Source organism: Microtus ochrogaster, chromosome 22 (genome assembly GCF_000317375.1).
Source record: "Microtus ochrogaster isolate Prairie Vole_2 chromosome 22, MicOch1.0, whole genome shotgun sequence".
NCBI lineage: Eukaryota > Metazoa > Chordata > Mammalia > Rodentia > Cricetidae > Microtus > Microtus ochrogaster.
The window spans coordinates 33356059-33375691 of NC_022023.1; the positions used below are offsets into that span (position 1 = coordinate 33356059).

The window sequence follows — 19633 nt, forward strand, 5'->3', positions numbered from 1 at the left end:
TTTTGAGACAGGGTTTCTCTGTAGCTTTGAAGCCTGTCCTGGAACTAGCTCTTGTAGACAAGATTGGTCTTGATGAACTAACAGAGATCTGCCTGCCACCAAATCCCAGCTCTGATAGTAGCTAATTTACCTTAAGCCAATGACATATTTTGATGAATATCAGGTTCATCTGTCAAAGGTAAAAACAAAGGAAGGCTAGATGATGAGAATGGCTGAAACAGAGCCTTTGGAACAGGTGCTCTACAAATCACCCTTTTCCTGACTTTGTCAGGCTTGTCCTTTCTTTTTCTCTTGCCAAGGGACCTTTACCAGTTGTAAGCGAATACCAAGCTCCCATAGTGGAGTTGCAACTTATGACAACAAGTAATTCCTTCAAATGAAAGAAGAGGGTGCTATTTTCCTGGTAACAGGTGTGCTTAGAAACAGTTGCTTCGGGGAGTGACAAAAGAGCTGGGTGAGATGAAAGAGATGTGGGAGAGTCAGGTCAGCTTACTTCCATCACTATGATGAAGGCCATCTTGGCGGCAAGGACATGCCAGAACTGCATGTTATGGACATACTTGTTCTCATGATCAGGAGGGTTCCTGTAATCTCTGTACCTACAAAACAGAGAATACGACCAAAAATGAACATGGATAGGGAAACATATAGAGAGAGATGATTTATGCCACATAGATGTGATAGATAGTAGACAGGTAGATAGATGGACAGAGAGATGGTCTGTGATAGATACGTATGATAACTAGTTTATAGATGATAGGTAGATATGCAGATAGACATGGAGATAGATGGAGAGATTGATAATCTGTGATATTTAGATAGATAATATATATGACAGGTAGACAGAATGACAGATGACATTTGGGCAAGTTTCACGAACAGACCTGGAATAAACTTTTACCATTTCTCTTAGATTGAAGTTGAGTACAAACTCAGGTCACAGCAAAGCAACAGTGTTAAACCTTTTTTCTGTTCTCCAGCTCCAGGCTTGTGCTAGTTACCCATATTACCTACCTAAGCGGACATAAACCAGGAAAACTTCCTTGGTCTAGTTCAGTTTCTTCCGTGAGAGACCAAGCTATGACGGCATTTTGTAGAAATCCTCCTCCTATCTGACCCAACCAACTCGCTATGCTATGTGGACCACTTCTGTTTCCTGGACACGCCTTTTCCTTTCAGATGTATTGACAAGGCAGTGTTCTCTTTCTGTGTTCTTCTCATGCTCAGGCTTTCAGGTGATTCCCTTCACTAGACATGGTGTTCTTCAATCACTCACTCTAGTTTTTAGAAAGTGGTTGAAACCCAGAGATCAGACACCAGGGATCCCAGTCTTAAACACTGTGCCATGATTCCTTCCTATCCAAATGTGCCATAGATCAGTGTTTTTGTCCTATTCTGAAATGGCTTCCTTTCTCGTTGTTGGAATCCCAAAGTGAGAAGTTAATATGAGGATGAAGTCAATTTTCAAGATTTTTTGTGTACATACGTGTGCACATGTCTATCGGTCTGTCTGTTATCTATCTACTATTTATTTATGATCTACTATCTACCTGTATCATCAGTCTGTCATAAATTATTTCTACCTATCAATCTATCCATGCATATATCAATACAATCTACCTATTTATTGCTATCTTCTACTCATCAATCTTTATCTTATATATGTGCATCATTTACCTTTATCATGTATGTCTACAATCGATCAACTCTCTCTCTACATGTATATCTATCAATCTATCTTCATCATCTACCTCTTTCATCTATCTATCTATCTATCTATCTATCTATCTATCTATCTATCTATCTATCTATCTATCTATCTATCATCTACCCAACTACCTGCATATCTCCATCAGTGATCTATAATCTATAATATCTCTATTATCTAACCACCTACTTACTGACTATTGTTTTAATAGTCTATGGTATAAAGATCCCCACAGAACATGATAAACTGGGTGTGGTAACAATTCACAAATACCACTCACACATTCTACACTAAAGAAAATCTTTAAGTGGAATGATGGCTGGTGTACTGGTCCCATTATTACATTGTTATTTCTCTATTTCTTTCTCTGAGGATAAATGGTAAAATTCACTTAATTAACCATACTGAGTGATAGATGTTATAGCTCAAGTCCAGGAAGCCTATCCTAGTTAGTGAGCATCATTTTCAAAAATAATTTAAAACTAAGAAACCTATTTAAGAACAATATGACCTCGGCCCATAATATTACTTCCTTTTGTATAGTCTGTCAGGTCATACAATGTATGAATTCCAGAAATGATATATGATATTAACCCAGGAAATGCCTTGTATCAAGTAAACCTTTTACACCACAAGACAAACATCAGGAAAAAGATAATTTAAGAGAAACATTAAAAGTATAGAACTAAAGCCTAGACAGAAGGAGACCTGCAAGTGGTGAAGTCTTTTTTCTCCATGGGCGCTGTGTTGTTGGGGAAGTCAGCTATCAGGAACACTGACAGGCTGTTATTGACATATCCACTCAAGGGCTCTGTGGAATTGCTTGAGTAGCCATAGAAGTAAACTAACCGTGGGATGATGTCAGATGTGAAGGCAACAATGAAGGCCTGATGGATAAAGGGAAAGAACAACAATGAGCCCAGTCCAGTGCACAAAGTCTGACTTGTATGCAAGCCCACTTCCATGAGCCACATGAACACGAGGTAACTCAAACACCACTCTAAAACTTTTGAAGGCACATAGGTAGTCTGGAACTGATTTTCAAAATTTCATAGCTACAGAATAGCTAAGTTAAGAATTGAACCTGTGTGTAGTTGCTGCCCCAAAACATGCTCTCTCTCCTTGACCTTGCTATGACTCATGTTTTTGATCGACACATTCATTGTTCTTAAATTCCCTTGTGTGGGCTGGGAGAGAGACAGGTGGGGAAATAGGGGAATTCATATGTCTGTATCTCTGTGTATTTTCACATCTATACGTGTGTTTCTGTTTGTATTTGTGAGCATCTGGATACATCTGTAAAATCTGTGTGTACATGCTTATGTGTGACCATATGTATATGTAGGTATGAATGATGTATAATGATGTATGAATGTACCAGTGTGTATTTATGACTGTGTCTTTCTGTGCATCTGTGTGAGTCTGTGCTTGTGTATGTGTATTGTGTCAGTAATAGGCTGATGAATAAAAGGAAAGAGTGTGGTTTGACATTTTTCTTGTAGCTTAGAACAATTAATTTCAGAACTTCATTATATGGGGGTGTTATGGTTCTTTTTAAGCCCAATGATCACAGAAATAGTTTGTTTATTCTAGACCACATGAGTGCATTTAAAACCATCTGTCTAACTCTGGCACCTGTGTAGTTTATGGTATATTTTTTTAAAAAACTTTTCTGTTACTTCTATGTCAATGAATACATTTGGCATTTCCATTGATTCTTTAATAATCTAACATTTAAATATCTAGTAACTGGTCATTTCAAGCAAAATTTTACAATCTGCTAAAAAGAAGTCTATTGTTTTCATGGGTTTCGGTGTTTTGTTCGTTCTTGTTTATTGTCTATTTGTTTTGTTTGTATGTTTTTTTTCACAGAGTTTCTCTGTGTGGTCCTGGCTGTCCTGAAATTCACTCTGTAGACCAGGCTGGCCTTTAACTGATAGGTCCACCTGCCTCTGCCTCTTGAGTGCTAGAATTAAAGGCATGTGCCACCACCACCTGGCATTATTTTGTTTTATGTCTTTATAACAAACTAACTCAGTATTTGTGTTAATTACCCTTTTATCTTCTAAGTTGACTATTTATGAATAATTTTATTTTAATTTTTTTTTTATTGCTTTTAGTTATGTGTTTTCCTTTGGTGACTGAAGTCACATACTTAGGTTAGGTTTTCCTGTCTTAGTTTTTAAAAAGCATTTCCAGCCATGGATTTTTCTGTAACTGTGCTCCACATCTCTTTATATTCCCACCATATTTAAGCTCCACATTTTCAGCCACGTTTCCTTTATATAAAGTTTTCTAAAATAAACCACAAATATTCAGGTGTCAAATTTCCTTTTGATTATCTCAAAAAACCTTTAATTGATAAAACAATTTTAGATGGATTAAGGGATATAAAAGTAGTGTTTGTGAGATTTAGTTTTCAAAAATCATTTTGTAAGTAAAAGTAAGTAAACATGTATTCTATTTATTTATTTATTATGTATACAATATTCGATCTGTGTGTATGCCTGCAGGCCAGAAGAGGGCACCAGACCCCATTACAGATGGTTGTGAGCCACCATGTGGTTGCTGGGAATTGAACTCAGGACCTTTGGAAGAATAGCCAGTGCTCTTAGCCTCTGAGCAATCTCTCCAGCCCCCAATAGGTATTCTTTATATTTTACATATTTGTGCGTAATCAATTTTTCACTCCATTGTTCATACATGTTACATTGTCACTGATTTTCTACCTAGATTAGCAAGTCTGTAAAACAACATCATGAAATTTCAATTAGAAAATACTATTTTCTTGTCATTGTTCTTGCTCAGAAAGTAAAGTTTCAGGTGGCTTGTCCTTAGAAATCAACTCTGTGATGAAATTGGTGCCCATGAGGATTGAGTCCGGTATCATTCACAATCCTCCACCCCAACAGAAGCAAAAAGAAGAGCAAAGTCATCCCATGGAAAGAGGCACTTACGTTAGTTGCAATGGAAATGATGGCCATTCCATAGAGAATGTCCTGCCAGACACCTATGGAGTGAGCTTTTGCAGCCACAGGTCTCCTGTACTGAGTCGTCAGCTTCCAGGCATCCACTCGGATCTCCATAATGTTGTTTATGAGAGCAAACAAGGGGGCCAAGGGAAAAGAGGCCACGAACAGTGTGACAAACCCAAACTGGATAACTGAAAGAACACAGGTCACCCATCATTACCAAAGAGATGAAGGGCCATTCAGCCTAGCCCTGCCACTTGGAACCTCACTCTCTCTCTTTTCACCTGCTTGTTATGACGTGTACAATTATACTAGTCTGATGCAGGATTCCCCTCTATATGCTGTGAATGTGTTTTATTGCCATTGGTTAATAAAGAGGGTGCTTTGGCCTATGGCAGGACAGAATATAGCCAGGTAGAAAATCCAAAGACAGATATATAGAGACAATAGGCAGAGTCAAAGAGATGCCATGTAGCTGCTGAAGGAGAAGGATGCTGGAAACTTACTAGTAGTCCACAGTCTTGTGGTGATACATAGAATAATAGAAATGGGCCAATTTAATATGAAAGAATTTTCTAAAATATCCCTGAGCCATTGGCCAAGCAGTTTTGTAATCAATATAGTTTCTGTGTGATTATTTGGGTTTGAGAAGCTGGGAAATGAATAAGCTGTCTCCAATTACAAATGGTTCCAATGTGGAGCAACTACATCCACATAAATCCTGAGAGAGATTGGGAAGGAGTTCTAGACACAAAACACAGAGTTAAGTATGGTTTCTAGATAGTAGTATTTTCTCAGGTGGGTTCTGCTAGAGGCAAGTAGATGTGCAATTCCTTTAAGAGAAGGTTTCCTGACTCAGCATTAGCAGCAAAAAATGTGCAACTCCTTTAAGAGCTGGTTTCCTGGCTTGTGCTGGTCCTATTATGGAGTACTTAAATGGGGTCTGTGAATAATGTGTTACAAATTGCTTAATCATAACATAGACTCACTGTGTCCCTGAAGGTTGGCTGGTAAGCATGGCTCACAGAGGCATTGAATATGCCTCCACCATGTTGAACTGGGTGGCGCAAACGGGCAGGGTGGTGGAGTTGGTCCTGGCCTTGCCTGCTTAGCATTTTTTTAAAAAGGTGTTCCTGGTCAGAAAATGATCATAGATATACAATAGGACAGATTCAGATATGAAAGATCTCTCAATAGGATACAGTGTGTTTAAAAAATGTACATAAGCTTAGGAGAGAGGGGAAAAGTATATAGACAGTTATAAAAAGTAATAGTTTTAGAAAAACAAAGTCTTTAAGGAGACAGTGAAAGTAAAGAAGTAATGATAATAAAATAAATATTAAAAGAAGTAGAGTAAAAAAAAGCCATGTAAAGAGTGAAAATACACAGAGTCTGAATTATATATATATATATATATTATTGTGTTTTCTTTAAATTTTTTGACCATGAATGAGCTAAATACAGAGAGACATATAATTGTACAGGCTTCTATACTAAACCAATATATATATTTTAAAGGTATCTTGACTCCAAAATTTGAGTCTAAGGGTGTGTTACTTTGGAAAAGAGGTTCTGCTTTTGTTTTAATAGAAGATGAGAACCAGTGGATTCTTTCCAAGCTAATGTGGTTTGATTGAATAAGACCCCCAGAAGGTCTCCACTAATCCTAAAAATACTTCACCCAACAAACAGCAGGAAGCAGTTTGGAGAAAACTATGCCCTATTTCCAAAAATGATTATTTATAAATGTTTGTTTTTATTTAAAAGGTGAAGGGTATAAATGGTTAAATAGTCACAGTCAATCACCTTCTATAAAAAGGGGGGAGATATCATATGGAAATAAATCCTTTACATTTGTATGGACTTTGGTTTATTGATACAAGTTTAAGGTCAGTTTTGTTATATGTAAATTCCTACTCTTGTTTATGGTATTATGTTTATACAGCTCATTTAAAATGTAATGTATAATTAAAAATTATGGATTAATAAATAGTCATCTATAAGAGTCAAACTGTAGTCATGTTAGTTAGGTTATCTAGATGTACAGAAATATACTTCAGGTGGATAAGTATTCTTAAAACCTATCAAAGGCCTACAGAATATGGCATTTAAAATGTTGTAAGAACTTAGACTTTTTTGACAGTGAGACATATCTGCTTCTGGAAGCACCAGTTACTTCAGAGAGGTTGATGAGCATTAAAAAACTTGTTATGGAATTTGCCTTTAATGTGACAAGGCTAGTCATTTGGGCAAGAAACTGCTCTTACCTTAACTGCCTGATGGTATGCTGTATGAACTGGACATGCAGGACCCATGGAAAAATGATTGCTGAACTTGCCTAAATAAGATGACAGTCTTTCAGGGTTTCTGCTTCATGAAAGAGTCTGCTAGAGATTCTTCAGGATACAAAAGAAAGTGACTGACAAACTGCCAACATAAACAGAACCATATTTCAAATTTCCTGCCTCATGAAAATGTCTGTTGGATAGTATGGGACTGTAGGCTGAAGATGGATGCCCCAATGTTAAAGAAGAACTTCAGAACACTATCCAGGCAACAAGATATCTCTGTCAATTTCAGAGTTTTAAAAGTGCTTCCAATGTACTTTCTGTTTACTTAGGTAATATTATATCCTTCTGGGGTCTTTGATGAAGTTGAAGGCTAGATAGTTATAGTTTTCCTTAGTTATGATAAGAGATAAACTAGATACTGAAACTTCAGAGTCAAAAAGAAATATTGTGACTATAATTCTTGCTTGGTAAATGTTTTATTTTATGTAATTTTACTATGTTAAAGTTAAAACCTTCCTTTGTATTTAGACAGAAAAGGGGAGATGATGTGGGATTCTTCTCTTTATGCTGTATGTTTTATTACCATTGGTTAATAAAGAAGCTTGTTTGCCTGTGGCATGGAAGAATATAGCCAGATGGGAAATCTGAACAGAAATATAATGAGAGAATAGGCAGAGTAAATCCATGTAGCTGCCAAAGGAGGATTCTGGAAACTTAATGGTAAGACACAGCCTAATGGTATTACAAAGATAAATAGAAATGTGTTAATTTAAGATGTAAAAACTACCTAGAAATATTCCTGAGTCATTGGCCAAATAGTGTTGTAATTAATACAGTTTCTGTGTGATTATTTGGGTCTGAGCCACTGGGAAACAAATGAGCAGTCTCCAATTACATTACTCCATTCCTCTCTTTTCTTAAAGAACTATAACTATTCTGAGGAAGAGGTAGCATGTGTTTCAAGGTGTTAGTCTCAGATCTTTACCTAGAAAACTAATGTATTTGATTTCAGTATCTTTAAAACCAAGAGTAAAAAAAGTCAGGCAATCAGTTCACTGTATAGTTATTTCATGACTAGAAGAATGTGTGAGAGTTTTCAGTATAAACCAAGTCTTGGTTGGCTCTCAAGATACTGAAGATAATTTTGTTATAAATGATATTTTGCATCTCTGTCAGTACTAAGCTCCCCTGCCTGTGAATACACATTTATTCAGATCCTCCACAGTGAGAAAATACAGTGTTTTATCATCCTATAAAGCAAGAATTACCTAATTGCATAGTGAGCTGCATGAAACAAGAATTCCCATCTCTTTACCCAACAATGTGCATAGTATTACCCAACTAATACCACACAACATAAAGTGAACTATAGTAACATTGGTTTATCATGAAGCATAAAAATGTTTTCTATTACACTGACAGATTTTAAGATAAAATATATAGCATATCTAAAATATTAATCACTTAATGGTGTTCAGATAATCTCTCTCTTTGCACCAGGGTCTTAATAATAAGTACATAAAGTGCCCGTTATAGTTCCACCAAAGCATATCATGGGATATTGATGAGCAGAAATGCCCTTGGTAGACCACACAAACAGCCTGAGCACTGATTCTCTAAGATCTCACCTCAGTGTTTCATCTCTGTTCAATCACTGGGATGAAGGAAAACTGAATCATTTTCTCTATCTACCCATCTATCCAATCACCATTTATCTATCCATTCACCTATCTTCCATAGATAGCCATGAATCTTCTCCCATCCATCTGCTATCCATATATCATATTCCTGCCATCTGTATATATATTTACCTGCTGTCTATACATCTCTCCACAATCAATACATCCATCCATCTTTCCTCCCTCAATATTCGTGTGTGTACATCTGTCATCTATTAATCTATACTCACATCCATTCATCTACCTACCCACTATTCACCTAGATATATACAACTCACCTTTCCATCCATCAATCCATTTGCCACTATTCATGTATCTATCATCATCCATCCACCTGCCATCTATCCATATAGCCATCATCTATCCATCCATTCATCTATCTTTTTATTCAGTAATTTAAACATCTATGATACATAAGACAGAAGGAAATTGCAAGAGATAAAAACTATTCATTTTATCAGTGTTATTGCTGCCTGAGAATCATATTTGGAAATTACCTGTTTCCAAATACTCATAGAACAGCCCAAGTTGTCCAAAAGGTTGAAGGTCATGATCTTGCTCCCAGCGACTGTATAGCTTCTCAGAGTTGGTCCTGGCTCTTCGGCGTCTCCACCAATTAAAAACCCAGCTGTTAGAAATGATAGAAGTTGATACTTGAAGAAAGAAGTAAGAGGGCCAGTATGTCAAGTAAGTCTGGAAATGGTCAGAAAGAGAGGCTGAGTTCCTTAACTAGCTCAATAAAAGATGAAATCCAAAGGAAGACATGGTATTGCTTTTGCCACACAGGGAGGTGAGGAGAAGGCAAGTGGCTCTGCCTCTCCCTGCTGACAAGAAGAGCACTCACTCAGAGGCAGTCCAGGTGACAAAGCATGTGAAGAAGGTGGGCAGGGCCGGGGCAATGGACAATCTCTGCACCACTGCTCAGAAAACACTTGCAGAAGTGAGACATTGGACATAATAGAGACGGTACATGAACGAAGAGCAGAGGCTTATCTGAGTAAGTGCAATAGTACTACAAACCTCGGGCCAAGGTCCAAACCATACAAGGAGATTATGATAGTGTAGAATTGAGCCAAAGTAAAAGTTTGTTGTTTAACTAGAATTAACCAACACAATAGACATGCTGGCAGATTTAATGCAAACCCAATAGCACTTAGTATCAAATACATTCATGAAATCAAGATGCACACTGTGAGCAAGCATCCAGCAAGATAGAGATTCCTTGTTGCTGTAAAGACATTTGGAATAAAAACTGAAGTGAAAATGTACATGACCACATTCAAGAGAATAGCATGAATAAAAACAAATAAATGAAATAAAACAATCACTGAGGTTATGAAACAGAGAGTATCACCGCTTCACCCGCTAAGTTCTGGAAATGGAAGAAAAAAAAAACCAAACAAACACATTCATAGGTTTATAAAAAGAAAAAGAAAAAGAAAAAATTCTACCAAAGATAGGAGACCAAATAATACCAGGATGCTCAACCTGACTTTCAAACTCTCCCTTTTGAAGCATTTAAAGCAGTGCCTCCCAGTCAGAGTGATTTTGCAGGGAGGTTTGGCTGTCACAATGTAGAGGTGGTGGCCTTGCTCCACCTCGTGGTGACTTCAAGAATACAGCCCTGCAAATAGAAACATGGAGATGCCTCAGTTAAATCAAAGTTTGAGCAACCTCATGAGATTATTTAAAACTGTGATAAGACAAAGTATTTTCCACACATATTCTCAGAAAGGAAGAAAACAAAGGAAAGTTTGGAGCTAAAGCTTGTGAAGCATTAGTGCAAATAAACAGAGAAGCGGTCAGGTGGGACAGGCATCAAACAGCAGGAACAAGCGCACGCAGGAACCCCTGCAAAGGAATCACACCCAGAAGGAGAGCTGTCCCTTCATGCTAATTAATTAGGCAAATGAGACCCCAAAGAGGTGGAGTTCATACAAGCAAATGGATTAACAGATAAATAGCATTATCACAGACAGCTGCATCCATTGTGGACTGAAATGAATATTTATATATAGCGCACATCCAAATTGAAATACAAAGAAAACAAAATAAAACTTTTTAAGGGTGGGAGGATCCACAGAGAGGGGAGAGGTGGAGCCTGTCTTCTTTGAGCAGTTTTTCAAAGGTCTACTGGCTGGCTGCCTCTATTTCTGCTCCTTGAAATCAGTTTTGGTACCTAAGATATTCTTGGAGCTATTTTTGAATAACTGAGGTTTGTCCCCAATTTTATATTTTGGTATGGATGTTTGATTTTTTTCAACACTTCCTAACATGAATGCTTACTGGTTTTATTTTTTTAATACTTTTGCAACCAGGCTAAAATAATTTAGTCATGTTTGCACAGATCACAGATTTTGACATCTTCATTTCCCCATTACCTATAGAACCAGCTTGTTTCCAATTTCATATTCTTGTCATTAATAAAGTTTTATAGTTAGTTTTAAAATTAAATGGAGCAATTCCTCTATTTTAATTTTCTAGTTTCTTGACCTCCCAGCTAACATTTAGAATCTGCTCATCTATACAGCCAACAATGCTGATGTTTCCACCGAAATAAACTATGTGCATTTGTCAGCATAGGATAGTTTTTCTATGTTGTGACTTCCAACCCAGAAAACACCACTTATCGCCATTAATGTGTTTTCAATTTTATGTATTAAATAGGAAATAAAACCAACCCGACTTCAAACTGCTTCTTACACAGTGAAAATCCCCAACACAAACTGAAACCATTTTTATCCTTTCTCTTTTCCTTGGAAGAAATGCTCCTTTGATGTGTAATATGAGCTGGTATTTTAGTTAGTGTATTTACACACTAACTAAATATATACAATACATTCATGATTTTTGTGCTTTTGGATGAGGGAGCAACTCCTCCCTCATCAAATGACCTAAGTTCTTTAGTATTTCTATGACTACACAGCATAATGCAAGAATTATAAAACAAAAATCAAAGGTTCAACTTTTACTCATAGTAACAAATATACGTAGCATCCCAAAGCACAGGCAGTATTGCCGAGAGATGGAAGAAAGACAGTAAACCCCAGAGGTCAGCAGGACTATGTGAGGGAGAAGCAGAGTCTTCTGTAGATGATGGGACTGTTGCACTCAGGAACTCACAGCTGTGCCCATTGCACACAAGATTGAGGCACTCAACCTTCCAGCATGAAGTGCATGGTGAGTGTGTTTCGGGGGGTGATGAGCCCCCACCAATGGATGAGTAGCTATTGATAGCTGATGGCTTCTGGGAGAGGAAGTATAAGTTTTCTTGAAAGCTGAGGCCCCTGGTAGGCTGACCACCCTTTAGTGGATGACCACACATGCATGAGAACACGCATAGTATTAACTGACCTCAGTGGACCACAGCCAAAGAAAAGTGAAAGAAAGACCAGGAAGTGGGAAGTGGCTGGGGAGATGGAGAGCAGTGGATGGAGGAGGAGTTAGGGCAGAGTAGACTGCATAGGATTAAAGTACAGTGTATGCACGCATGAGATTCTCAAACAATACACACATTTTATGTTAAAATTTTTAAATTACAAAAGTATAACATGCAGTTTGCAGAATATCCTCCTAGGGATCTACTGTATTGATTCTCAGTTAAATCTTTATAGCTTCACTCAACAACAGAAATATTCACTTGAACGTGCCACAGGTTTTAAGGTTCATGCCTTTAATCCCAAACACTACAGGAAGCAGAGGCTGTTGGATCTCTGTGAGTTATTAGTTCCAAGCCAGCCCATACCATGTGGTAAGACCCTCTCAAAAACACATAAAATAATCCTTCATGGAAACATTGCATTGCAATCAGTAAATATGTACATGCAAGTGAGGAAACATAAGAGTTATTTGTCAATCAAAAATAAAACTAAAGGACAGAACTAAAGAAGAAAAATTTTTCTGTTGTTTAGTTTTGAGACAGAGATTTTCTGTGTAGTGGAGCTATCCTGAAACTGTGTAGTTCAGGTTGCCCTTGAACTCAGAGATCTGCCTGTCTCTGACTCCCACCACCAGACCTGGAAGGCGTGCACCACCTCCAGACCTGGAAGAAAATCCTTGATGGCCATGCAATTAAATAAATACTGCATAATCTCTATTCCCAGAGGCATTCTGCACTCTGGACTAAACACAAATTGTTCCTGTTTGCTTAGACATTTTCTGAAAAAGATACCATGACAGAAAAAAAAGTTCCCATCCATACATACGGTTGACAGGCTTCATAGATGTTAGTATAAAGCTGTTTTGCAATCATGATGATGGTTAGCTGGGTTGTCAGCTCTATCAGACAGCCTGCAGGATCACACTATTCAGAAACAAGAAAGGAGGAAACAGAGAAAGAGGAGAAACAGAATTTTGCAACACCTGGAATGTCAGAAACTCAAGAAGGTATAGTAAGAGGTTATAATATGGTCAGGAGAGGCAATGAGGATATTCCAGAGCCATTCAGTCCACAAATCATGTGGGATTACCAGGGTAACTGCAGCACACCCATTTGTGGACTGTGATGGAAATACAGACTCTGAGTTTTAAAAAAATTCTGAATACTTATGTCTGTGCTAGGATCAAAAGGTGCTATAATTTTCATGTGAACAGTTTGAAAACTATCAGTCATGTGTCATGGGCCATAGAAAAGCCCTTTCTTGACTCTTGACCTTTTGCAGGATGCTTTCAAGAAAAAAAAAAGTTCTATGTCTTATGAACAGATCATAGACTCTTGGATGGTTACTGTCAACTGTTACCCTTTTAGAATGTAATAGAATCATTTGGGCAATGAGCATCTGGACATGCCTATGCAGGGTCATTTCTATTAGAGTTATTGAAGTGGGAAAACCTCCCCACTGTGGGTGGCATCATTCTCTTGATGGGACCCTGGACTGTGTAAGTGGAGAAAGGGTGCTGAGCAGCCAAAGGCATTCATTGCTCTTTGATTCCTGACTTTGGATGCCATGTGTCCAGCTGCTTTGACTTTCCTGCCATGATAAGCTACACTCTTGAAGTGAGGAAATAAGTCCTTTCTCCTACGAGTTCCATTTGCCAGGGTATTTGATCATAGCAACAGAAAACCAAGCAAGACTGGTGCCATATAAGTTCTTGCTCAAAGGGAATGAAACATCTAACAGATGATAAGACTGATGATCAGTTAGACTTCTACAACTTGACAATGACTGAGTTAGTACTAGGGAGAAAGGCAAGTCTTAACTATCTGAAACTATAAATCTGAGCTGGACAAGAGACCTTACCTCTTCGCTTCTCCATAAGTTAAACATGTATGTGTACTTCCCAGGATAGCCCACGAGCTTCCCTTTAAAGAAGGCCACGTAAAAGCAAGCTGAGTAATAATTCACAAACTGGAAGAGAAATATCTTCAGAGTGAGACTGCTCTCATACTCCTGGTAAGTTCGAGGAATTTCTGCCAAGAGAAACCACCAGAAATCAATGGACTTTTCCTGAATGCTGTACTTAGAAGTGGACATCTAGGCATGCCATTCCAAAGTGTGTAAACATGCTCCTCTAGCTGACCTCAGCTGACCAATGCTGAAGAGCTGTGCTTTTGTGCTGGCTTCCTGTTGCTCATGTTGTGTTGATCCCATGGCTGACAGAGTCTCAGAAGCAGTTACTCCATTTCAAGGGTGGGGCTGCTCTCGGTATAAGACAGTCTGAATGTGGGGTTTCTACAAAATGGGCAGTGCTCCTTGCCATCACTGCTAAACACTAACAAAAATCCCATCATGCTTCTACCTCCTCTCATAATGGTCAAGCTGGTGTAAACCAGGTAAGCTTATGTTGAGAACTATGTCCAGAGCTGAGATGGTTTTTAACTACATTCTACTTTCTTCCCATGCACTAAACTCTGCCTACAAATGCTGACAGAGATAATATATGCCTTCTTTCTCCTTAATTAAAATGCAGTCATGGTTTCCAATGTAACAAATTCTAAAGATAAAAAAGAATTAATTTCTCCCCAACGCCTAGATCATTTTGGGGAGTGCTAAGAGTAAGGGAATACACTCCTATCAGGAGTCTGTAATTTCCCCATAGAGCAGACACTCCATGACACTTTCAGGAGAACAAAATATTCTAAGACACAGATAACTTCCATTTTGCTGAAGCTCACTTGAATTTATTAAAAACATCTCAGGTAGGAGTTTCGGAACAATTTTCACTGAATAGAGCCATAATTCTTGATGTATTTTTAAACACTTTACCCAGAGAAAAAGTAAACTTGACTGAGAACTCAAAATCTGAAGACGATGCAAGGGCTGCTTCCAGGCAGTGCTTGCCTGGTGCTTGCCTTTGTGTGGAGCCGTGAGAAGGGATGCCCCTTACTGCTATATACATGGCTAGCTTTGTCTCTCTCTAACTTGTTCAAGGTGGGAGCAGGAGCACGCGTGTTCTTTGTAGTATTCCTTGCTCAAGTCCTTTACCCTTGACCCCAGCACTTCTCACTTCAGGAGAAATTTAAAAACTTTACCAAGAAAATAATCTGGGTTGTAACAAATGCTACATAGACAGAAAGGCACCACATTCTAGGGCTATGCATGAGGAAAAGCTGCTCTGTTCGTTTTTGGTTTTTTTTTTTTTCTATTTCAGAATTATTTCTAGAAGCAAATATCCTCCATGAAGAAAATGTAAAACCAGATTATCCCATGTTTCTAGTAAGGTGTGGATTTTGATCAGAATTCAGCTAGCTCCGCCCAGGGAATGTTGAGATAAGAGCCCTCAAAATGGCCCAAGGTGTCCTGAGTCTTACAGTTTTTCTTGCTTCCATTGTGAAGTAACTGAATATGGATCTTAAGGAATTAAAAACCAAGTGCGGATCTACTCAAAGAACAAAACAGCCGGGAAATTTTGCTCGTCAGTTGCGGAGAGGGTCCAAAGATGGATGTGCAGTGTTGGCTAAAACCTGTGTTTAAATCACTCTCAGAATTTTGGCCAGCTTACCCATTTTTGTAATCCAGGCAGATATCTTCTCATAAAAAAAATTCAAGATCAAGATGACAATGCAGTTCAGGCATGATCCAGAGAGAGAGGTGGCCAGCTGGGGGGTGAGGAAGCTCTTCACATTCTGCAGGGTGGCTTCACTTTCCATGAAGCTGGCAAAAGTGGCAAAGACTGACAGGCGATACACAATGATGGACACCATGCTGCTGAGGAGGAGAGCCATCTGAGGGGGAAGCGAGAACCACGGGATGCGCTATTTTCCCATTTTGTTATGCTGCTCAGCAGCTGCTTAAGCACAGCATCTACTCTTACCACAGAAGCATCAAATAAGACACCACAAGGTAAAAAAAAAACTGGAAAAAAATCATTTGATTGCTATGGGTTAAATACAAACTAGAGAAAACCATTATCGCCTGGGATGGAAAACGCTGTCAACTTAACAGGAGATCCATCTGTGAGTGAGTTATCTAGAATAGGTTAATTGCGATGGAGATCCATCTTAACTGGGAGCTAGGCCACTCCCTGTGCCTGGGATCTGGATAGGTTGAAAGGGGAAATTGAGTTGAGGACTGGCATTTCTCTCTCTGTCTCTGCTTTGTGATTCTCAATCAATGTAGCCAGCTGCCTCAAGCTCCCATTGCCACACATTCTTCGCCACGACGGGCTATGTCCTTGAGCTCTGAACCAATTAACTCTTTTCAATTGATTCTTGACAGTTATTTCATCCTAGTAATATGAGTGGTGACTATTACATTCAACTTTTAAATTCATTTTCTGTGTTTACAAATGACAGCCGTATTTTTGAATCCTACTCCTGGCTTGGTATGCTTTGGTGTGGCTCTTGAGGTAAGTTTATGATCTATCATTTATCCTCTGTCTGTCTATCTATTCGATTGTTTGTCTGTTTGTCTATTATCTGCTGACCCTTCATCTTCTCTATCTATCTATCTATCTATCTATCTATCTATCTATCTATCTATCTATCTATCTTCCATCTTTCTATCAATCTATTTATCTTCCATCTATCAATCTATTTATCTTTCATCTATCTATCTAGAATATAGTTATCAATATAGATTTATTTTTAATGTTATAAAGAAAATAAAATATAAGCCTGAACCAGAGACTATGTAACCACAAATGAATCCCCCTTCAGGAAAAATTTGACCAAACATTGTGTAGTTTCCAAATCAATTTTGTATACATTGTATATTGTAAACCACTGTGGGTCTATATTGATTCAATGGCTGTAAAACTTGATTCTAAATTTGAGGAAGCAAATCAAATTGAGTGCTAAGTGATAAGAAAATGAAAACAGAAAAGCCATTCTGAGACCGTGCTTCCAAGCTCCTTTCTCAGAATTGATCCCACGGTACCTATTTGTCTCCCTTTTATTCATTTTTTCTTCTACAAGTTGTCATGTAAGGTAAGAAAATACACCCCAACTAATTCTTTCAAGATATAAGAAATATTTTAATAAGAGCTGTTAAAAATCACAGTATATACACACACAGACACAATACAGACACACGCACATATACAGACACATGCACACACACACACGGACACACAGAATCACATACAGACACACACAGAGACAGACGCACACACATAGACTCATGCACAAACATATAGACACATGCACATACACAGACACACGCATACACACACAGACTCACAGAAATACACATAGACACATACACAGGCACACACACAGACACACACATTGGAGAGAGTTAAACCACTCTCTAAAATAGTTAATTTGTTTACACCTCAATATCACATTCTCTCAAAGTCCAACACCCCCATCCCTCTTCCCAAGATTAAAATCCAACTGTGGGGCTGGAGAGATGGCTCAGAGGTTAAGAGTACTGTCTGCTCTTCCAGAGGACCTGAGTTCAATTCCCAGCAACCACACGGTGGCTCACAAACATTTGTAATGAGATCTGGTGCCCTCTTCTGGTGTGTGGGCATACATGCCAGCAGCACATTGTATACATAATAAATAAATCAATCTTTAAAAAAAATAAAATCCAACTGTGACCAGTACACAGATTTAGAAAGGAAAAGACAAAAAGTCACAGTGGTGGATAAATATATTAGCTATAGATACGGAGAGGAACGTCTCCCCCCATAGATCTGTCTTCCTCAGATTTGAGTCTGTGTCTCAAGGAGAAAGTAGTAATAGTTCATCACGTCATAGGCACAGATACTTTAAGGGAATGAGTGATGCTGACAACATTAACCAAAGACTGCAATGATGAACATGACATTCTGCTTGGTACCAGGTGTCAGTCAGTGATACAAACGGGAACAAGCTGGGAAGTCAGGACTCTCCCACACATCTATCTACAAACTTCAGTCTTGGGGAAAAAAAATCTATGTAAATTCTGTCATGTTTGTATAAGAGAAATATGCAATATAGCAAGAATGGGGCATTGCAGGAATGATCCAAGAGCTGATGCAGACAGGGTTTAGGAGATACTGTGGTTCATAAAGAATTGTGTCCTAAAGAAATGGTCAAAGTTTCCTAAATGGTGCTTACCCCAAAGATCACTGTGGTCCCTGACACAAAGTACCATGGGATGCGATGGCACCGGGGCATGTGTGGCTCCATCTCCTGCAATATTGGAGAAATTACAAAGTCACACTTTGGCCTCACAGTTGGGACTCCAAATTACAGTAGAAAAATCAAGGCACTTTTTAAAGGTAGAGACCTCACAAAGGGTTTCTCATTATATAGCCCATGGAAAGTAATTCCTTCTTTAAGAGAAGGCCACCAGAGCCCAAATGCTGCACATTGGCATGACATTTCAGTCACAATTAGGAGATATTTGGCTCATCCCTACGTTGTGACAAGAATCTTGAGAGTTCTACTGCTAGGGTGCCTTCAAGGAAGGATGGGATTCTACAGAAGACAGAGAGCTTGAGGCAGAACACACTGCCTTCCACATAGCACATAGTGGCTCCAAGCCTATGAAGCTAATAAAGCATATTTCACTTTCAAATGAGTATATGGATGTTACAAGATGCCTTAGTCAAGAACAGACAGATTGATGGTTAAAGATTTGAAAATGTAGACACTTCTCACTTCCAATGCAGTGTCTTTCCCAGGCAATCAGTGCAAAAGTATCACGGGAAGAGAAATTCGCTCAAATAAAATTCTCGCTCATAAATCCACTGTCTTAACACAGATACCCTTTAACCCATTAACTCATTTCCACACACACTGTCTTCTATTTCATCTTTTCTCACCTAGTAGCAAAAATCGCACATTTCAGACTGTGATGCATTGCATTTGCTTTAGAAATAATCCAGTGATAGCAGGCCTGAGGATACATGTGAGAAAATCCCATCTCTGGGGTGAAAACGCAAGGCTGAGTAGCAGTTCCCCCTGTGGGTTTAACTATAGCTTTCTATTTGTAAATAGGTTTGAACTTTTTCAGATATATGACTATGCATACATCAGAAAAGATAGAAATTTTGTGAATTTACTTGCACATAGACGAACCATGACTATTCCAGGGCAGCCGATAGCAGAGGGTCCCCTGAAGCAAGCTCCCACTCCATAGCTACTGTACCTTCGTCACAGGATTCAACTTCTTCCGTTTACACATGGCTTCAAACTCGGGCCGCAGCTGGAGCTGCTGCTGCTCTTCTTCAAAGTCCACCAGATCCCACTCATACTCAAGCCTGGCTTGTCGCTGTTTCCAAAACTCCAAAAACAGTGTGACTACAGTAGAAAGTAGCATCAGGGTGGAGCCATCAATAGACAGTCAAGCAAAAGTTTGTTTGACAAATAAAAGTTGCAAGGCAGCAACCCTAGGGGCAGGAGGGGCGCCTTGCAGTGGAGTGGACCTGCTGCTCGAGCAGAGGATCTGAGTTCCGTACCCAGCATCCATTCTGGGTGGCCACACCACCTTTACTCCAGGTCAAGGAGATCCAATGACCTTTTTCCTCATTGGGCACCGGATGTGCACATATGGCGTGCGCATGCTCGTGATTGGGGGCACATACAATTGAAACCAATAAGAATAAATC

The 19633-nt window shown here is 38.7% G+C and overlaps 1 protein-coding gene across 1 annotated transcript in view; it reads right to left on the minus strand.

Annotated features, from left to right (window-relative positions):
- The window catches only part of Ano5 (anoctamin 5), a 137751-nt gene that overhangs the window by 7416 nt on the left and 110702 nt on the right, over positions 1–19633 (minus strand). Inside the window, exons 14-22 of the mRNA XM_013350251.2 lie at positions 19174–19325; positions 18138–18212; positions 15593–15815; positions 13891–14060; positions 12856–12953; positions 9148–9278; positions 4666–4871; positions 2417–2595; positions 494–599 (exon numbers count right to left, since the gene is read on the minus strand). Of these exons, the coding sequence (XP_013205705.1) occupies positions 494–599; positions 2417–2595; positions 4666–4871; positions 9148–9278; positions 12856–12953; positions 13891–14060; positions 15593–15815; positions 18138–18212; positions 19174–19325 (1340 nt within the window). The remainder of the gene's footprint in view (positions 1–493; positions 600–2416; positions 2596–4665; positions 4872–9147; positions 9279–12855; positions 12954–13890; positions 14061–15592; positions 15816–18137; positions 18213–19173; positions 19326–19633) is intronic.